Source organism: Thermobia domestica, chromosome 3 (genome assembly GCF_964235325.1).
Source record: "Thermobia domestica chromosome 3, izTheDome1.hap1.1, whole genome shotgun sequence".
NCBI classification, from domain to species: Eukaryota; Metazoa; Arthropoda; class Insecta; order Zygentoma; family Lepismatidae; genus Thermobia; species Thermobia domestica.
In genome coordinates, this window is record NC_137456.1 from 111401917 (window position 1) to 111422930 (window position 21014).

Consider the following 21014-nt stretch of genomic DNA (forward strand, 5'->3'; position numbering starts at 1 on the left):
CTCTTGACAATTTATTTAAATATTATGTTTTACAAAACAATTTACAAGGGCAAGTGGGGCCTTTTCTTTTTTTTTGTTTCGCTTCGATCCCCTAAAACAGTTCTCTACCTATACAAAAGAAAAATCTTTTATGCCACTGCTGAAAATTTGTACCATTCTTGCACAAGTTTCTCTGTCAAAAAGAAACTTTTTCAAATTAGACATTCAGAGTGCAATATTACATCACATAAAGGACCTTTCTTCTCATTTAAAAAATGCACCTGGAAGAAGATAACACATTTACAGTGAGTCTGAGAAAGAGAGACAGTTCACACGTCGTTAAGCAATGTATTGCTAGGTACTATGAACATCAGAACACAGAGGATCTACGTTTACAATATCTGGAACAGAAGGATATAATTTTTTTTAACAGTTCCTTCTTATCTACATGCAATGAAGTCTTCTTCCGCTGCACTCATTCACGCACATACATACATACATACAAACATTCTCACACACATATATATATTTATATTATATACACACACTGCACTTACTTTAGAAGTGTCTCAAAACTGAACTACATGCACGTAATTCAACTTACGTTTTAGAGCAGTTTCGCACTTTACAATATTTTTTTCTTTAGCATTAGGAATGATTTGTTTCTTTACAATTATTATGACAAGTATTTTCAATAAATTCCATTATTTTTTTTCTTCGTAATAAATTTGCATTTTAGTGTGATATTTGACCACAACAACAGACGCACGAAAATCGAACACACCTACGTTTACAGAAATCATAAAAATTGGGTCTTTGTAGAATTAAATATTCCGTTCCACACCTGTTGACTAGCAACAACACTTTTTTTCTTATTATTGTATCTAAATTCATTCCGCTTCCTTCGTTTTTCCCCGAACTTTTTTTTTTCAATTGTGGTCAAATATTTTACACGGTCAAGTATTTTTCTAGTATAAGCATTATGTACAAAATAACTACACGTCGTCGACTGATTTTTATAATAATAATAATAATCATTATTATTACGCATTATCGCCAGCATATAACCAGGAACTGTTGGCTAAAATAATACACCCTTCCATATGGACAATTGGACACAATGATTCTTATTATTTGTCACATAATTTCTCTCTCACTGCTTTTATTTTCTGCACGAAGAATCCTTCAAGAGATTCAGCACATTTAAAGAAAGGTGATTCGCGAGGATTATAGTAGCGGCAATTGTCGAAGATCTTCGTCATATCACCAATAAATTCACTTAGCTTCCTATAGGATTTCTCGTTAATACGCAATTCAATGGTCTGAAGATCTGAAAAGCGAAAAGAAAATAATTTTATTTCAAAAAGTATACTTAAACAGTTATTATGATTGTTTACAACAATATACTTATTTCCATAGAAGCATATTTTAGTTTAAAAGTATTCAAGTTAAAATTTGATTCACTTTCCAAGAATGCCATGCACTTAGAAATGTTGTAAGTAATTTAAAGTTTATGTTAATTATTAGGTTCCTTAGATTTACGTAACAAAGCGAATGTCTCATTTTTTAAAAAAATCACTGTAAATATACCGCTTTCATACCTCAAAGTTTTACAATGTGTTTCATACATTCGATAAGTAATTATATACAGTTTTCAGTCGGTTTACTTAGTTGTAAAACTGTGTGTCATACGAATTTGTATAATGAAAGGTAAAGGTGAAATTCGTTTCCTTCTGTTTTTGACATGTGTTCTATTATACCAGTTTTAATTAATTTCTGATTACATTTTGTTCAGCGTTATCATTAATACATTGTCTCCAACTTACGAAGCCCTGAAGGATTCTGATAAATTAAACTGCATTTTCAACTGAATAGCTGACATCAATGCAATTATTTCTTGACTAGTATTTCTTTTATTTGTTTCGGAATTGTCCTCACAAAACCAGGTCAAAAAATAATTATTAAGCCTCAACAGGAAACAGAACCCAAACCATTCAAATCATGTTAACGTTAAGCTATGAAGGAGATTAAAGTGCAAACATTATTTTGTAAACCAGGATGGAAAAAACTCACTATAACACAAAGTTTGTGCATTTCTGTCATAATTTCAGTATATTTTATGTTTATACTTTAAATAATGTATTGATTTATGATGTGCAGTCACCAAACGAAGTATAATTCTCAATGAAGAGGTTACTATGAGTAACGTTTGAAAACACTGAGGTACTTTCTTGTATTTTTCAGATAATCCAATTGTTCTAAAAACGTATGAGACATTAATTTGCAGCTATACTCAAAAGAGACCTGTAACGACTCGGGAAGTACATTTGCTGCTCGCTAGTTCAGTTAACTTTATGAAAAAAGCGAACATGTGTTGTGAGTGAATATTACCGTTACGTAAGTCAAACCATGAAATAGATGTGCTCAAGTTTCTCATTATTTATACTGTAAGATGTGTTTATATCTCAATTTGTTCATTCCAAGCCTGTAACGGCTTGAAATATTACACGTAATTGGGTTAAACGCACAGAGCGGTAAGTAAAATTAATTTTTAAAGGATTAATTTTTCAACAACCAACCATGTTTAGTACGTTTTTCTGTGCTATATTAATATAAAGCTAAATTTTTATTTTCTTAAATTTGAGAGTACATGTAACGTTTATACAATTCCTCAAACGCGTTACTTCTTCGTATGTCAAATAAGTAACAAGCAACGAATTTTTAAAAAATCATTTTCTGACAATACAATAAAAGAAATTACGTAAATACTTACCCATGGGCTCCTTAATTACTTTGTAGTAATCTGGTGCTTCTGTAGGGTCTACTGGTTCCATGAATGGCCACGCACTCTTATGCGTCTGCAAAACGAAGTTAGGTATTATACAATATTCAATGTCAAAACCTATAGACAGGCTTGAATCTACAACAGGGTGTCTACTAAAATTCCAAAATGAAATTTCATGACCTTTTCTTTACCAAATCATAAAATTTCCTAATATTTTCAATGCGAATTAGGCCGAATTTTCATCCATGCGATAGAAACGTACTTTGCTTGCGATTTGGTAGCGTCTAAAGCCGACGATAGACATTTTTGGTATTGAACTTTGACGTTTTATAGAACAAAATTTTTCAATCTGCACTTACATTTGTACAGTTAAAAAAAATCGTGACCCAAAAGCTAAATTTCGTGACTTTCATAACCGTTTTCTGATTTCGTGACTGATAGACACCCTGTACAAGGGTTGGAACTACAATAGTGACAACACTGCGGTATATATGCCATGAAACGGAAAGAATGATCTTCGTTAGATCGACACCTAACCTATCGCACAACCAACACCACGCGTACGCGCCATGACGAGAATAGCTTGAGATGGTCTACAATTGTGGAACCGTGATGTTAAAGACAATGTGTCTGCGACACAATTATTGTTCATTTGTAAAGCACAATCGGCAGCAACTGTTACATTTTGCTTAATTTTCCCGTCACCTGACAGGACAATGCTCAGTGGCAAATAGAGCAAACTGTGGCCGATTTGTTTAGTCGAGACGACTGGGAAGTGCTTTACCACCATCCCTATTCTTTCCTTCCGGACTTAAGCTCTTATAACTGTAACGGGAAGCACTTTGTGTCATTCTTCATTCCAAGCTGGCGATTTCAGAAATGTCAGAGATTTTTTAGGCAACAGAATGCTCCATTCGAACCATTAACAGAATAGGCACTGCTACAAGTATATTATAATTTCCACATCTCTGGCAACAGTTTGCATTCGAAGTTGGAGGCAACACGAAAGAATGTAAATGTGTCATAGATATAGCCTTTCTGTATCCCTTGTAAATTAATAGTTGCCAGAGATGTAGTCCAAGATGTATGAGAGTCCAAGTTCCAACCCTCGTACATTACTGCTGACCATACGAACACCAACAGATAAATATTACTCTGTGTGAGTGAGATGCACTTGATGAATTTAAGTAAATATTTCAATTTCTTTTTAATTAACAGGGTACTTTAAAAGTTCATTTAGATCGGAAAATAGTAGCTAGCAAATGATCTTCCGAATTTTAACACTGGACACATGAGTACGATGAACTCCCACATGTAATGCTCCTGAGGCGATCGCTTACACAAGCTCGTTTACGATCAAGAAGTGATTTACGGAGGCTCTATAGTCTGTGCTCGAGATAGGGTAAATGTGGCGTATATGCACTTCCTTTCTATTTACTCAAAACATTAGAAATTATATTTTGTATTTCTTTTGAAGAAGAAAAAAAAAGAAAAGAAAGAAAACAATGTACATCAGGTGAAGAAAGTCACTCTTCTATAGGATATAACATTGATTCATCTCTGATGTTTCATTAGTAACACGTTAAGTAAATGGCCCAGTGAACTGGAATGAATGAATGTGCCAGTCGGTTGTATGGAAACAGCTCACCAAAATGGGTTGAAGCGATGATGTAAGAGAATGGCAACAACAGGCTACTATGTTTAGACGTGAAGAGTACATATTTAAGTAATTCGATTTGTTGATGTTTCAAAACAGATTGTCAAACATGTTTGCAAGGAGTGTTTTAACGCGTCAAATAGTTGCCAAAAGATTCTAATTCAAAGAGACTTCAGACGAATTTCACACCTGATCAAGGGAAATCTTTTTCAAATCCGATAGCAATTGATGTGATCCGTGAATGCAGGTACGTCCCATCCAATATGCGAAAGAAAACTGCGAAGCGAAGGAAATTAATGAGATGGACATTTAGAGTTAAGTGGCACGAAAGAGACCATTTCTCACCGTGGCGCATAAATCTGCATGCCTTCAATTGGTTGTGCAGTCCGACAAGTCGCGTTCTCCTGTCTTCCGAACGATGGAAGCTCAATGAGGCATTTTGTTCAATCTGTGTGGTTCAAGTTGGGAGAAATATTCTGACTAGCTTAAGCAGTTTGGCCTGGACGTTAATTAGTCACTCACTTGCTCACTCAGAGCGACTTCTTTTATATAAAGAGATTATATGGTGGGTGTTTATCAGCCACTTATATAGGTGAACATGAACCAGCATCAAGCGCCGTAACTTGAACTTTTCCTGGAAGGTTAATTAAAATCTGCCCCCTAGAAAATATGCAGTTGGGCTTACGTTGGCATTTTACTAAAGTAGGACGAAGATTGCATTTATGCTTTATCTTAGGGAAATTTATTTTGTTCTGACCATGGGGAGCAGAAATACTTTAAATTATTTTGAGTTCTTTTGGACATGGTGTGATGAGCCCATTCGACGCTTCACAAGTTATACTGAAGGTACATTATTTGGCACAACTCAAAAATTTAAGAAATATATATATATATATATATATTTCGGAGGCCATAATAGTGAAAATTTTACTGAAATGGGCCGAAATCACATTTTCGTTTCATTTACTCATTTATTTACTTTCGTGCGGGTGAACCTGTTTCATCCTTCAGTTATACATCCATCTTCGTATCATATATGGATTAAGGAAGTTTTATCCAGAAGTGGGCCTCCCTCGAGCGGCGGATAACTTCCCATACACACACAAAGTTACGGCATTGATCAGCATGCATATTATGACATTCTCAGTGACTAGGTGTTGCCATTTCTTCCAACATTTTCACGATGAATAAGCAGTGGACACTTCAATTTTCCAAGTTTCAAATCCCGTGTTCACAGGGCTCAAAGCTTGCATACATAGTTTGAAACTCGGCTTGAAAAATCCTGAGCACCATTTGCCAGGTCGTCATGGCGACTGAAAATATAAGCCTAGCGAAACACCTATGTATCGGATTTGTATAATGTGGTGCTTGGATTTCAAGACAGGTGCCTAAATTAGAAGAAAAAAAATTCCAGCACTGATTTGACGAATATTTATGCTGTCACACCAGGTCTGGTCTGCGAGTCCCACATTTAAGTCCATCTGAAAAGCGCAGTAATAGTACTTTGTTAGAATTACCGATGAGCGAGTGAATTCACATCGATATCGCATACCTGCAACATCTCGTAGAGTTACTTCCAAACAAAATCCAGGCCATACCCAGTACTAGGTTAAATTCTATAGGTATGACCAACTTTTTGTTTGATGGTTTACAACTTATCTTACGATAACCTCGTTCATTTTTATATTTGTCTTATTAATTTAATGTTTAGAGAAAATAGATTGGGAATTGCAGTACTTACTGTTCAGATTATTTACAGAATACCAACCAAAACTACAAGCACATGAATGGAAGGTGAAGTTCACGGGGAAGGGTCAAGTTTCGCATTCTAGATGCACGTTCACAAATTTTGTGAAAACACACGTTATTGTGATTGTCATTTGTTCTCTCCTAGGCTGGTTTGCCTATTACATACTTTTTGAAGCCAAATTTGGGCCTTTCGGAGAAAGAATTTTAAAAATATTGAATTCACATCACTTGTAGTACTTATTCTGTATTTAAAACTCATGTTAAAGTATATATATGCAGGAACTTAAGAAAGTACTGGACCGATGACCGATTTCAATTAAACCTTCAATGTTTTAACTGATATCTCGGAATACTTACAGAATACCCATCATTACGCTTACACCAATGTAACTACTAGCACAAACAGTAGGGAAAGCTGTATGAAATACAATTTATGTTTCCCGTATTTTCCATGGTTCTGATTTAACACGTATGGAGACGATCATGTTGTCATGTTAGATCAGTTGCATTAAGAGGTCTATCACGAAAGTGTGTGGAAACTTTTTAAATCACGCAACAATTAATAACTGACTTTGATTGCATCTTTAATAGATTTCTAGCGGCAAATCTTTCTACTCTATTGGAGGTAGTTTGATTCATCTCCATTGTTGTTGTTACGTTCATTTTGTAACATATGCCGACCACGTTTTGAAATTTTCTTTGCAGGTCAAAAGTGAGCAGCCAATGTGTGTGAAATTCGAAAGACTTTTTATAGAGACTAATCTGATGTTTAACAATTCACCTTTAGGGAAGACGGAAATTTTCAAAGAAGCCTGTACTTCTGTTAAAGTGAAGATAACACACGTTTACGAATATTATAAACGTCACAAACTAATTCAATGAGAAAGTTAGTGAAGTGATGCATTTCAACCGGCACCTCCAGTTCGTTAAATATCTGACAAAGTTTACACCTGAAACACTATGTTTCAAGAGATCTTGACGACATTACGGAGAATGTGCTCTCCGCTTCATGGATAAAATTTATACCGCGGTTGTTGTTCCGAAACAAAAGCACACATGACTGCAAGTTAATCAAGGAAATCTGGGACGACCTAGATCTGAAGAAAATTCCACGGAAATCGTTGTCACTGCAGATGAGACATGAACATAGGAGTACAACGTGGAAACAAAAGGTCAGTCATCACAGTGGATGAGAAAATTAACGCTCCACAAATTCAGTCGAATCTACAGATCCTGCACACGTTTTCCTTTAAAATGTGATTTTAATTATTCTGAAGGCGTTATTCACCAAAATTCTCTTCCCGAAGAGAAGGCAGGTATGATACTATTTGAAAATGATTAAACATCGGAAGACGGAGTTTTTGGTCAAGAACTCGAAGCCACTTATTTCCTAAATTAAGATTTGCTCTCAAAGGTCGCTGGTTTGAGTCCATTGAAAAGTATTTGCGAGTGCCACTGATAAAACTCGTGCATTAACTGAATATACTCAAAAGGAGTCTATTTCGAAGGTGACGAAACTGACTAGCTTCTAGGTAAGTGCAAAACAACTTATATCGAAAAAGTTCGTATACTTTTCATTAACTTATTGCCGTAATTATTATAAACTTCATATGTAGTGAGATTTTTTTTTTTTTTTACCGTCCTGCATGTATCACAACGAACTGCATGAAACAATTATAAAATCGTAGCGTATTTCGCAAAACATTTTAAATTTAGTCTCAGGATTTTTTTCTTCATTATCATCAGCGTTACAAGTGACTTATTTCAAAACTATATTACCGTTGCTGGATTTACCTTCAACTACAATATTGATATAGGAACTTTTCACTTTCTAATGTTCAATATTTTCTATTATATTTATATTTCACACATGGTTGGTGTGGTATTATCTTACCTGCAACTGCTTGATTAATTTCCTTAAACTTTCGTAGTCCCTAGCATTCAGGTTCTTCATATTCGCATAGTTAATAGAAGAATCTTTTTGGCAGTTTGGACATATATATTCATCAATACTGTCGGCTTCCGACTGCAAAATTCCAACGCATCTTCCATGGAACCAATCTTGACACCGGTCACAACATATATAAAACCTACAAAAAAATAATAATACAAAATACAATATATATAATCTACTTGGATAGCTACTTACAAGAAAAATAAACTGATTAAAACAACAACTTTTGAACATAATCGCAACACAGTTTCATATACATTTGGAAGGTGAATAGAAATATTAAAAATTAAAAGTTTGTTTTTGTTGTTGCTGAAATACTGTAATCTAAGAAACATTTTGCCATAACTATTAGGAATTATATATATATAAAAAGGTATGTATTATAAGCCTACCTAACTCCAGCGACATTTTGAAATGAAAATTGTAGTTTTATGTCGCACGGTTATGTTGTGCAGGCTAAAGCGGACGAATGATTAATGAAAGTTAATGACTAAAATAATTGGTGGAATAAGAATGTGGGAGGAAAGAGGAGAAACCCGAGAACTGACACGATTTTGTTTACCACGAACTCACTTGGCCTGGAGCTGAAGAGCTTGGGAGAATGAAGATGCCAATACATCTTACCTGCCGCTCAGACATTGCCTTTCAGAATTATAGATAGTTTTGTTCTTGACATAGGGGTGCTCTGTGAGAAACAGCTTAATGGCTGTGCTTCCTATTAGTTATTTTTTATTTTATTTTTATTTACGAAAAGCATAGAGAGAGAGTACAGACATCAAATTCAGGTCTTGATTCGAAAATAGTTAACCCTTGCGTTCCAGTGACATTTATGTGGATGTCATAAATTACTCCGTTGCAATGCCAGTGACATCTTTGAGGATGTCATGAAAACGTATCCTTTATTAAGGGCCGTATTTAATCCTGGAAATGATTTTTTTTAGTGAATGCACAGCACGAGTTAGTTCCACAACTTCTCCTTAGCAGCACCTTACTGACAAAAAAAAAAAAAAAGTTTTGTCTCAGTAGGTGGCAGGCCTCAATGGAGCCATGTGTTTGCTTTCACGACAAATAAGTAGCAAATTCGGGATTGTATTTCGAGATCGAAAAAAAAAAACTTTATCTTTGATCTCCGGTTAGTGTTGCCAACCTGAAGCAGCACAAAATCCTTCCAGAGCCCCAAAATTTCTTTTTCACTCCAAATCTTCCACAATGCAAATATTTCTTAATCAGTAATATGAATGCTATCCTCGTGCTCGCACAATACCTATGCCCTATATAACGGCCTACACAGTCTTTTACCAGTAAATGAAAATTTGTATTACAGCACGCACATAGGAAAATTACAACAGGAACGCAAGGGGTTAATGTTTGTTCTTCCAGATTGGTACGACTCACAATTTACGTAATATCCTGGTATTTACTGAACTAATTTCTGCTGATGGATCGTTTTCTAGTATCAATAAATATGCCTTTCAATAGACTGACATGCGCTTTGAGGAAGTATTGTTCAACAATAAATAGCATTTCACATTTACTAAGTACCTTAGTTCCGTAAGAAATTGTACACATTAAAAAAAAAAAAAAAAAAAAAAGTTTATTTTAAGCTAGAAACCTACACTACCACTAGTATAGGTAACATACATCAACACAGACTTCATAAACAACGAAGTGGTTATTGTTGCAGTTCTCGCTCTTAGATGTTTCCTAACTTCAACTACCTTTGTTCTGAAGCTTATCCATTGATTAATCGACGAACACATTTGTGATTATTCTTTATTTTTGTGTGTTGATTTCAGTTCAACTTCACAAAAACTATCACGTTATCTATTTGTTTGTGGAAGCTATTCAATACATATTTAGTAGAGAGGATTGCTCCTAACTTGCATCACGGACATGAGGATGGTAACAATACCAGACTTCTATGGTTCCTTTTTCAAGGACATCATCTACCGCTACACTGCCTACTAAGATACGGTTATCCCCTATAGGTCTGTACATCTGTAAAACCTTCATGCTTCAATATAAAACCTATGTGAGGAGAAAAGAAAAAGTTCAATCCGCACACTTAATAAAAATTACTTACCTTGCCTTCGAAAGAGAATACCTACTTCTAGAGTGAAACACATTTCTGGCTTATAACTACTTTCTATGTGATCCAGTGTTTACACTATTTATCTAAATAATTTTTATAAAGTGTGGATTGAGCGAATTTTTTTCTCCTTAATGAAAATTTTATATTGAATCATGATTTTTTTTCGGATGGTGTAGAACTTACAACAGGGTTCCTATTGATCTGGAGAAATCTATTTCCCTGACTTTCATGACAGGTGTCGGATGACGCTGCGTAAGGAATAAATAACGGTGAATATTTATATATGAGAACATTTATTGTATAGAGACAATAATCAATTGCTCATACGTATATCCCGCTTACCACCCACAAAATTCTGAGCAATGTTCTATACTGTGATCATTAAAGGGTGGCTAAGCTGAAAATGGTGTACAATGTTAGAAAAAATATATTTTATAAAATTTCGCTCACTTTCACTGATTTCCAGTCTTTTTCCCTGACTTCCCTGATTAGTAGGAACCCTGTGTAACCATGTTTTAATGGGTAGTGTGGCAACAGAAGATGAATAGAAAAGGGAGCACTGAAATCCTGAAACAATATATAATAATTCCCGTGGCCGGGATGAAAGAGCAATTTTTCCCAATCACGAGTACAGTTCTATTCTTCATTTATATTTTCTACACTTCCAGACAGAACAAGAACAGAGCTCCCTCTTTGGCTATACAGGTAGCATACGCACTTTCGGAATGGCAAACCCGGGATCGATTTCTGGTGAGAAACCTCATGTGGTTCGAAATCTACATTAGATTCTACGAGTAGGTCCACGTCTCTAGACTTGGTGCTGGTAAGGGATTATACTACAAACCAACGAGCTTGTGATTTAAAGAAGTTGCACGTTAGATATCACATTTTATCTTTTCTATTATTTTATTTATAATTATAAAAAGTAAATATATGTTTAACAACACTAATATCCCGGAATGTTATACAACTCTGCTTACGAGATTCGTAATGTTGGCTGTAGAAAGCAAGGAGCAAATGGTAAATCCATACAATGAACGGCATAGTGCATCATGATTATTTCTAACAGCAAAGAGTTACGCTGTCAAACATCATTACGTGCAACATTACTTTCCTCCCTAACACGGGATTGTTGAGAATAACTAAGTCTATGAACATTGCGTTAAAAATATGGTGTCGAATTTGGGGTGGTCAATGGGCAAATACATGTGAAACACGCATGTTTGTTAAATATAAACAACTAAAGTACTTTCAATTAAGCATAATTTTTAAACTATTGTGTACTGTAGGCCAAAGGTTGGCCGCAACAACTAGTATTCTTGTACCAAACATGTGAATATTAGCATCAAACAAAAAGATCTAAGTAACTATTACAAGTAAATACTAATAAAATGTACTTACTGAGATTCATCATATGGTTGTTTACATAAGCAATACAGTTCTTGCGATTCTCGCGCGTGCCTGCATTCATTACAAATAAATTCTGTTAAGGTTTTACTCATCTCCTCAGTAATGCCCACACAATCACCATGAAACCAGTTGTTACACAAATCACATCCAACGTAAAACCTGTAAATAGACAATAGGATAAGACTAAGTTCTCTTTATTAAATTATCAAGAGGACACAACAATAAATTTCTCAAAGAAAAAAATGTTGCTTACAACCACTAAAACGCACGTTAATATATGTATGCTTACGTTTAGCTAAAACTTTACTTAATTCCTTCTGAGTAAAAATTTTAATTTGGCTAGTATTTCTAAAACTTTTTATGTATAGAAGGAAGATTTCAAAAACTGAAGTTAAAAATCAATGCTGTATTCAAAATTCTTACTGCACCCCCCCTTTTTTTTTTCGACTTAACGGTATTTGACAACTATAAACTCAAGCTTAACTTCTGGTTTTATGTCCCACGCATATGCCCTTTAGGTTAAGGGATACTGATGAATAATGACAGTGAATGATCATGAAATTCGTGGTGGAATCAGATGTGAGAGAAAACCCACGGACACGATGTCTACCACAAACTTCACGGCCGAGGATCAAACGAGAGACCCCCTCGCATCAGAGGTGACTGCTCCACCACTGAAGGTGGTATTGTGGAATTCACTTAGCTTACGTTTCATGTATAACACTGACGAAAATAGTTTCTAAGGAAATTTCTTTCTCCAATGATATGAACTTTCTCTTTCCTGCATTACCATGTTTAGTTTAATCTTAACTAGCACTCGTCCATATACATACTTAGTTTCATCATATGGAGTCCGGCAAACACAATAGAGTTTCTCTTTCTTCTTAGATCCTCCACTACTCCGTTGTTTCTTGGGTTTCGCTGCGGTCTTGGAAGCAGTAGGTGGACTGGTATCTCTGGAACTGTCAATCGCTACGGCTGCTGACTTGCGTTTCTGACTACCTTTTACTTCTTCTTGTTTACTGCGTTCAGCTTTTGTTCTTGCAGCCAATTCCAGCGCCACATCCTTCTGCAATATGAAATATATATATAAAGTTTAAAGAGAAGATGTAGAATTCTCAATTATGCTTTAATATAATAGTAAAAACTACATGATAACAAAGACTTTGACATCGATTTATATGTTCCATTTCTCGCATTCTCTTCAAGTTGTTTGTATTACTTATACACACTGTACACTAACGTTACATGCAATAGGTAATCATTTCTCAAGTTCCTGTATGAGATTTCTTGCGTAACGTCATGTGGTGTAATTTCTGCATATTGTATGTTCACTCTAATTCGGAACAAATTATAGAAAACAGAAACTGTGAATATATCTAATATTTGCAGTCAGTTTTTTTTTTTTCTGTGACTAAAACTATTAAGCTACATTTACGACTTAAAGTAGTGATAGATAACGTTATGTGCCCGAACATGGAACTATGAGACAACATTTCTTGCAGGGCGCCATCTGAAAGCACCGACTTCACAGAAGACTGAACGATCTATTTTCACATCCTTATGCAACACAAAGCAACATTATAAAGGATATACTTTTTATGTGAGCTCTGAAACACATCATAATTTGCTTGTATAAAATTTCTTAGTACCACTACACTTATTTCTGACTGATACTTTGTTTTTCCTTTTTTGAGCTTAACATCTCATATTTATGCACTGAGGCTAAGGAAGACGCTAATAAATGAAATGGTGGAAGGAAAGCAACAAGTATGACGAAATGGGAGAACTCTCGAGAAAGCTACCGCGCCTGGTGTTTGCCCACTACAAATCCCACTTGATGAAAGCTGGGATCGAACCAGAGACCCCACATATCCGAGATGAGTGCTCTACCACGACCCACTAATGTTATTTGTCAGCATCAAATTAGCAATCCTTTTCTATTTATCTTTGCAACATGAAACAAACAATTTGCATGTTGACAGTTTACAGTGGACAAAGAGCCTCAAAAAAGAGATGTGATGGCAGATTGCTTTGAAAACTGCCCCTATAATTTTATTTTTTTCTCTTCCCTCGAATGAACATGTATAAACCGATTAAACACTACTAATATAAAGAAACTATCAGTGTTTACGCGGATATCATTAATGCTCGAGTCTCATTTGTGAAGGTGTGAAGTTCGAACTGAGTGTTGAACACAATTATACTCTTGTGTTTATTATTTTCTACAAATCTTGAATTTATATTCCTGGCGGCATCTTTGTGGTACAGAAGTTCTGCATAAAATTCAAAAAATGAATAGGTTAGCTGCGAATGAAGTTCTGCTCCACACAGTTTAAGTTGCCTTTTTTGTTTATTTACTTATTTATTCTGAAATTTGAGGAACTGTCTTATTCAATTTAGGTGCAATGACTACAAGAGCCAAAGCCTAAGAAAGTAAACAATATACATATATTAAATACAACACTTAAGAATACGTCTTTAATGTTCAAGGACAATGTTATCTATTGAAACATAATCCCTAGGAACTCAACCCGTCCAAATTCTTGAACAGCTTTAATTCAAAGATTTACACTTAATGCTGCGGAATTATGAAAGGTATCATTAGCACTACAATGATATAACTTGAAATATTTACTTCTTAATTTGAGACATCGACATCTTACAAAAATCGAAGGTATTACCTTATCGAAACATTTAATAATATTTCTTTATAATAATAGGGAGAACCTTATCAACGGGGTTTATCTGAAATATATTTCTGTAACGAACACCATTAAGCTCTGATTAGGTTTTGTTTATTTACCTGAATCTCTATTTGTAATTCTTTTTCTAAGAGAGCTCTCTTCTTTAGAATATCCTTCTTAAGAAGTTCTTTATGCCTAAAGAGAAGAACTTGCAATTTTGTTTGTAGCTGCTGTCTCCGGCGTTCTTCTTGGGTTTCTCTCCACTTCCCTGTTCTTGAGCGCGGTTTTTCTTGTTCGTCACGCCTGTAATATCCAAAAGGCACAACGGTCAATTAACAAAGTAAGTTCATCAGAAGAAACTAATTACAATAATTTCTCACTTTTCGAATATACCTGTAGAATATATATACACACACCGTATATAATTAAAAAAAAAAAAAAAAAAGAGCTAAAAATATTATAATAATAATAAGCTATAATAATAATAATTTGTCATGCTTTAATTTCCTGGCTAAATTGGTGAACTGTAAAAATTACGAAATCATAGACAGTGAGTAAATTAAACTGACTTCATCAGGTTTCATTACTATACTTTGTATAAGGCAAAACCCATTATGTCTTGTAGTTAACCACTCACTTTCCAATTAAAGGATACTGAATCTTTTCTGCGTAATTTTCTGTTTAGTAAAAATGTTCTGCTAAAAAAATTCTCCACTGTCGTGAAATACACATTCATTATCCAACTAATTACTAACAACATTGGAATTTCTTTAACACTTAAATGCATGATTTTTTATTTTTTGGAAAAAAAAAAATAAAAAAATACCATTGAGTAGATATTAATGTTGTAAACCATATGAAAAACAAATTTAAAGCCCTAGGACCAAAATTAGGTTAAAAATTTATTGTTAACTGTTTGTAGCTATTTAGCTACGTAATGCAATTTACACTTCAAACCCGTGTCACAATATCTACTTTATGATTAGCGTTAGTTTTTAGTTTTAAGTAATATTAAATGTTAAAAGCTTTTTTTACACATTCACAGATAATAAGACATGTATATATATTTTACTATAAAAACTAAAAGGTAAGACGTAATGCTTAAAAAAAAAGTTTTGTATTGAAAAAAAAAGTTCTGTTCTTCAGAGGTCTTTACAGTATTATCGGATACGGTATGCTTTGAAACATTTTTTGCTGATGTTGAAGCATAGTCAGGGTGTCTACTAAAATTCCAAAATGAAATTTCGTGACTTCTTCGTGACCTTTTCTTTACCAAACAATAAAATGTCGTAACATTTTCAAGAGGGAATTTGGGTACGAATTAGGCCGAATTTTCATGCATGCGATAGAAGCATGCTTTGCTAGCGATTTGGTAGCGTCTAAAGCCGACTATAGACAATTTTGTTGCTGAATTTTGATGTTTTATTGAACAAAATTTTCCAGTCTGTACTTATATTAGTACAGATAACAAAAAATCGTAAAAACTAAATTTCGTAACTTTTTCTTGACTTTCATGACTGTTTTCCGATTTCGTGACATTCGTGACCAATAGACACCCTAATAGTGCTACCGCACACTTGTTACATTTCATGCATCTTTGTCTTATTTCCAAGTGTGAAAAGAGATGAGTTCACAATTCCTATGTCTAGAAGATAATAGAATAGTCTATGATACCACTTTCGAGATTTCATACGTATTTTGTGTCTATCCATAATGGTAACAAGCAAGTCAATCCTTCCCATGTGTCCTGCTGTAAAGTTTTATTACCTGTGCACTTGACACATTAAAATTCAACACATCAAAATTAAGTTGTATTCTAGGGATGTTTTCTTGTAGCACTAGCAAAAACAAAATGTATGCAAGCTGTGACAAAATGCACTTACGAAAAGAAACAATTATTGTGAGATTTATACGCAAGAACTAAGTTCGTAGCTAATCAGCTACATGGTGCATTAAAGGGTTAAGATCTATATTGTAAAATGTCTTAATTCTTCCCATTAATTGTAATATAGTTTTACACCGTCGGACATAATACAATTTCAATCACAGGTGTGAGGGATCCACTTATTTAATTTTATTTTATTTATTATTTATTTTATTTATTATTTATATTTATTTATTTATTAATTACATACGCCCTTAATAAGTTGTCCCAAGCCTCTAATTAAATAGCTTTTTCGCATCCGAAAACATTTTCACTGAATCGAAATTTAACCGTTAGAGCCATTTTCCAGTTAAAGAATTCAACAGGCCTTGCTTTAGATTGAGGTGGCACAGATAAGAATTTTTCCACCGTTTCTACGAACTCAAGAAATTAACTAAATAACTTAAATAGTTTTTATCAAATTTCACAAGTATCAGAATCGTTTCCATGTGCATCTCCGAAACAAGCTTTCTATAGACGCTTCGAAATAGATTTTCTTGAAGTAAAGACTTAGTTAAATTTAATTCGACAAACCAAAAATAGTCATCAAATTTTATTGTTACAATGGTTTACGACATTTGAGATGTCCCGAAACGACTTTTTCTACAGACGCTCTTAAATGAACTTCCCGAAGTTGGCACATAGTTAAACTGCATCCCTTACCCGAATACAGTATGTCACAAAATCTCCTTAAAATAGTTAGGATTGTTTTCAGGATGTTTGATGCGTCCCATAAATAAGTTTCTATGCACATGCCTCTAAATTAGTCTTATTAAGATTGATTTAAGATACAACTGAGGCGCACCTCGAGTCTTTTCTGTACGCCTGTGAGTGAATCCTCCAAAAACTTGATCTAGCTACGCTGCATTCTCGTATCAGAAAAACTTTAGTTGTAGAGTATTTATATATAAAATAAAATCTCATGATGTACTTACGGAAGACGCACTTGGTCTTTCGCCTTTATCCTTGAAAAGTGCTCGAAGAACGCAAACCAACAGCGCAATAATTTTGCTTTATTCTTGTTATAGTATACGCATAATATTCCCAGAGCGGCAAATTTTTGATTCAGAGATATCGAAAAATAGTGAAATTTATGAGTCACCTAAATTCACGTTATTTCACGATTTAAATTCTTTGAAAATTGAACTTGAAATGTTATATTATACTTAAATATACCTAACGCATTTTGTGCTAAAACTGTAGATCCTTACTTTGTACTAGTACATGTATAGCTTGTTACTATCAATACGATACTTACATCAGTAAGAACTATACTTACCTAATATCCTTGTTTTCGGCCTTCGCAATTTTTCTTTTCGGCTGTTCCCATTCGTCATCCAAACCACCGCTCAGCGAAGTAGACGGATACCGCTTTTTGCCATGAGCTTTTCCAGCAACTCCTTCATCCGGTTTCTTTTCCTGCTTGATTTGATCTTCCTGATATCGCTGAAGCTGAAGCAGCTTTTCTTCGATATCAGGATTAAGGCCTTCCTGTTTCAGAGCATTCTTAATGGCTAAAACACAAAGAGCAAATAAAAAATTGAATCACTGTTAAAACGTTAACATAAAATCTGAATTTTGTCAATTAACATTTTCAACACAATGTACCGTTAGTAAATCAGTGTGTGCTACCTATATTTTCCATTTTTTTTTTTTAAATTCCACATAAATTATCGAAATTACACACGTGAACAATTTACAAAGTAACAATAAAGCATGACTAAACCAGCTTGGTTTCAGAGATACAGAGGTCAAAGTATGCAAATGGCCAACTTAAAGCGTTTTAATAATATTTATGGGATGACAACATTGGATTTAGTGGTAGTGCACTGTATATTAGTAAGTTCCAGTTGCTTCCCTAGGCGGAAATATTTTCTATTATCTATCGTATAAAGACACTATACTGTGTCAAAGGATAAGGGTTGGTAAGGCCCATTTTCAGAGTTTGGTTTGCCAAAACTTTTTTAGGCATATATATTTACCCTGTCTGTCCGTGTATCAGTCCGTCGTCTGGGATATATATATATATATAAATCAAGAACTACTTGAAGGAGCACAATCAATTTTAGCTATGACGTAGAGGGTCAGAAGTTAAGAATCTAGTTCACTAATGAAAGTGATTCTTCCACCGTGAGTGGTAGAAATCAATCATTTCCGGTTCTCACGTTGATAAGAACAGAGTAAAAACAGTAACAGATAGCGAGAAGCAGTCTTCTGCAATTGCTTAAGCGTCCTCAAAATACATTTCTTCTCCACCCTTAACTCTCTACTAACATCAGAAGTAATATAAATCCATTACAACTCTCAATTTCAATATTGAACTATATAGACCTAAAACGATAAGATAGGCGAGAAGCAGTTTTTTTTTTTTTTGGGGGGGGGGGGATCGACTGACTGTTCTACGAATAATCAATCTTCTCTCTAAATCTTCTATTCAAACCAGAAGTGGGAAATATCAAGAATTTCTGGTTTTAAAGTTGATCGCTAAAAAGTAAAAGGGGTAGTAGACAGCAAGAAGGGGTTTTCTGGAATCAGTTAAGAGCCCCACGAATATACTTCATTTCCACTCTAATCTCCCTACTCCTTCACGTGCTGTAAAAGTAACACTGCTATTAGTTGCCTTCTGATACAAGACTATATCTTTTAGAATATTCTTATCTTTTTAATAAATGCAGGATACACAGTTCTTAACTGTATAATTAGAATATATTGTGTAAATAGTGCATTTTTTTCTTTTCGACGACGACGAAAAAGAAAATTACAATTATTCAATCGGAATGAAATAGCGCAAACTATGTTATATTGTTTACCAACGTTCAATAACATTGACCATATTCACGCATTAATTTTACATGAGAGATTATTTTAATGCGTGTGTATTATAACACGTGCAAGTCAAGCTATTTTGATCGAACTTAACTGCACTAATGTCTCAACCAATATTAGGAAACTTTTTTTTATATTTGTTATGTTTGGAATAATTATGCTAGAATAAACTTTCTAAATATAGCTTCTCCACAGACAAGATATTAACATTATGTAAAAATCTCCGTGGTTACCACTAGTACAAGGTTTCGAAAAACAGAGCACAGAAACACTGCCTAAGATATGAGAAAACTTAGAAAATACCTACATTTACAAGCAGAAGAAAATAATAAACGTACACTAGTAACAATTTCCTAAGTACATGAAACCACAGTCTTATCCTGCATTCAATAAACAAATAAATAAATAAATAAATAAGAGGGACCAAAAATCAACTTTATCTTTTAACATCTTCTATATTTGATCTTCGAGTATCTCTCTCTCTCTTACTGTATGTGACCTTTAACGGGTTAAACAGTATTGCAAATGGTCCTTAGCCTAAATGACAGAGGAAAATAGGAAATTGAGCCAATATTTTAAAACATATCCTTGGTATTTACGAGCAGAAAAATAAATTAACCTGGAAAACCTTTTTCATCAATGATTTTTGAACAGACAGCTGTAACTTATCAGAATTTTCCCAGTGCACGGTCAATATGGGAGAATATTTATTGGAGTTTTATCCACTCATCACATCTATTTTATTTTATATACCCGTGTCCTATTTCCTGATTTAAAATATATATATATATATATATATATATATATATATATATATATATACGTATATAGGTCTTTCTGCAATTAGTGGTATCAAAAGAGTAAATTTTATGATGTTGCGAATACTACAGTGGCCAGAAAAAATAAATTCCCACTTTTACACGTATATATCCATATATACGAAAACATAATTCAACTTGATCCAACAGTTCCAAAGCCAATGACACAGAACACGTAGAAAGTATATATGCATTTCTACTGATGCTGTACAAAACCGTACTAATTAAAAATCACTAATTTAATAAATATGATGGTTGTATTTATATGAATATCGAATAAAGGCTTTACAAATTAATAGAATATGAATAGTATTCGATGAAAATGTATTATTCAATTTACTCTATTGGTTAGCGTTTGAGACAAAAACGTGTATGACGTCTGACGTGTATGAGACGAGAACCTGCAGTTTAACGTACAAGAATTCGAACATTTACTCCTACCAGGGATAAAACCCTGCTCTAGTGCGTCAACTTTTCCTGACACCACAGAATTTGCATAAACTACTATTAAAGTTAATTATATATACACACTGCGATCTAAATAAAGCAATGAAAATATTAAGTTATGCTGACTGCTATGTGAAAGAACAACTAATCAATAATATGAACTTCGAGGTAATTTTATAATGCATCAACAAAACAAATCATTATCATTTAATTGGTTTCGGTTCAATACGTTCACCTGAATAGTTTCCAAATATTATCAGCAAGCAATTAAGATCGTTAGAAATTGAAATCAAAATTACATTTTATTTTGTTTTTTTTTCTTTGGGATATTTTTATCCTTGTCATTAACAAGTAAGAATATAGTCTCTCAGAATTATGGTCAAGCACTGATGTAACTGACCCATGATCAAACTCCAGCACACACCAACTGGAATTAGTTTTATGGAACTTACAGGAAGATATTCCTTAAAAGCTCGCTATACTACAGTAACCCAATCATTTACGAAGTATTACGAACAAATTGTAACAGAGTTCGGAAGGAAGAACATTTCTAGAGCACTTGCGAAAATTGTATATGAAAATATGTCTTATGATCTCGAACTATGTAACATTTGTACACAAACCTGACTTAATTTCACATAATATTCCCACATTAAATAAAATTAGATGTTTTTCAAGGACGGATA

At 34.0% G+C, this 21014-nt stretch overlaps 1 protein-coding gene across 3 annotated transcripts in view; it reads right to left on the reverse strand.

Moving 5' to 3' along the window:
* The window catches only part of E(bx) (nucleosome-remodeling factor subunit NURF301 E(bx)), a 141339-nt gene continuing 120325 nt past the window's right edge, over positions 1–21014 (reverse strand). For all 3 annotated transcript variants that reach the window (XM_081751454.1, XM_081751455.1, XM_081751453.1), the window contains exons 27-33: positions 17517–17751; positions 14433–14616; positions 12460–12695; positions 11618–11785; positions 8065–8260; positions 2753–2837; positions 1–1309 (exon numbers count right to left, since the gene is read on the reverse strand). In XM_081751454.1, coding sequence (XP_081607580.1) covers positions 1110–1309; positions 2753–2837; positions 8065–8260; positions 11618–11785; positions 12460–12695; positions 14433–14616; positions 17517–17751 — 1304 coding nt within the window. In that variant the 3' untranslated portion in view covers positions 1–1109. The remainder of the gene's footprint in view (positions 1310–2752; positions 2838–8064; positions 8261–11617; positions 11786–12459; positions 12696–14432; positions 14617–17516; positions 17752–21014) is intronic.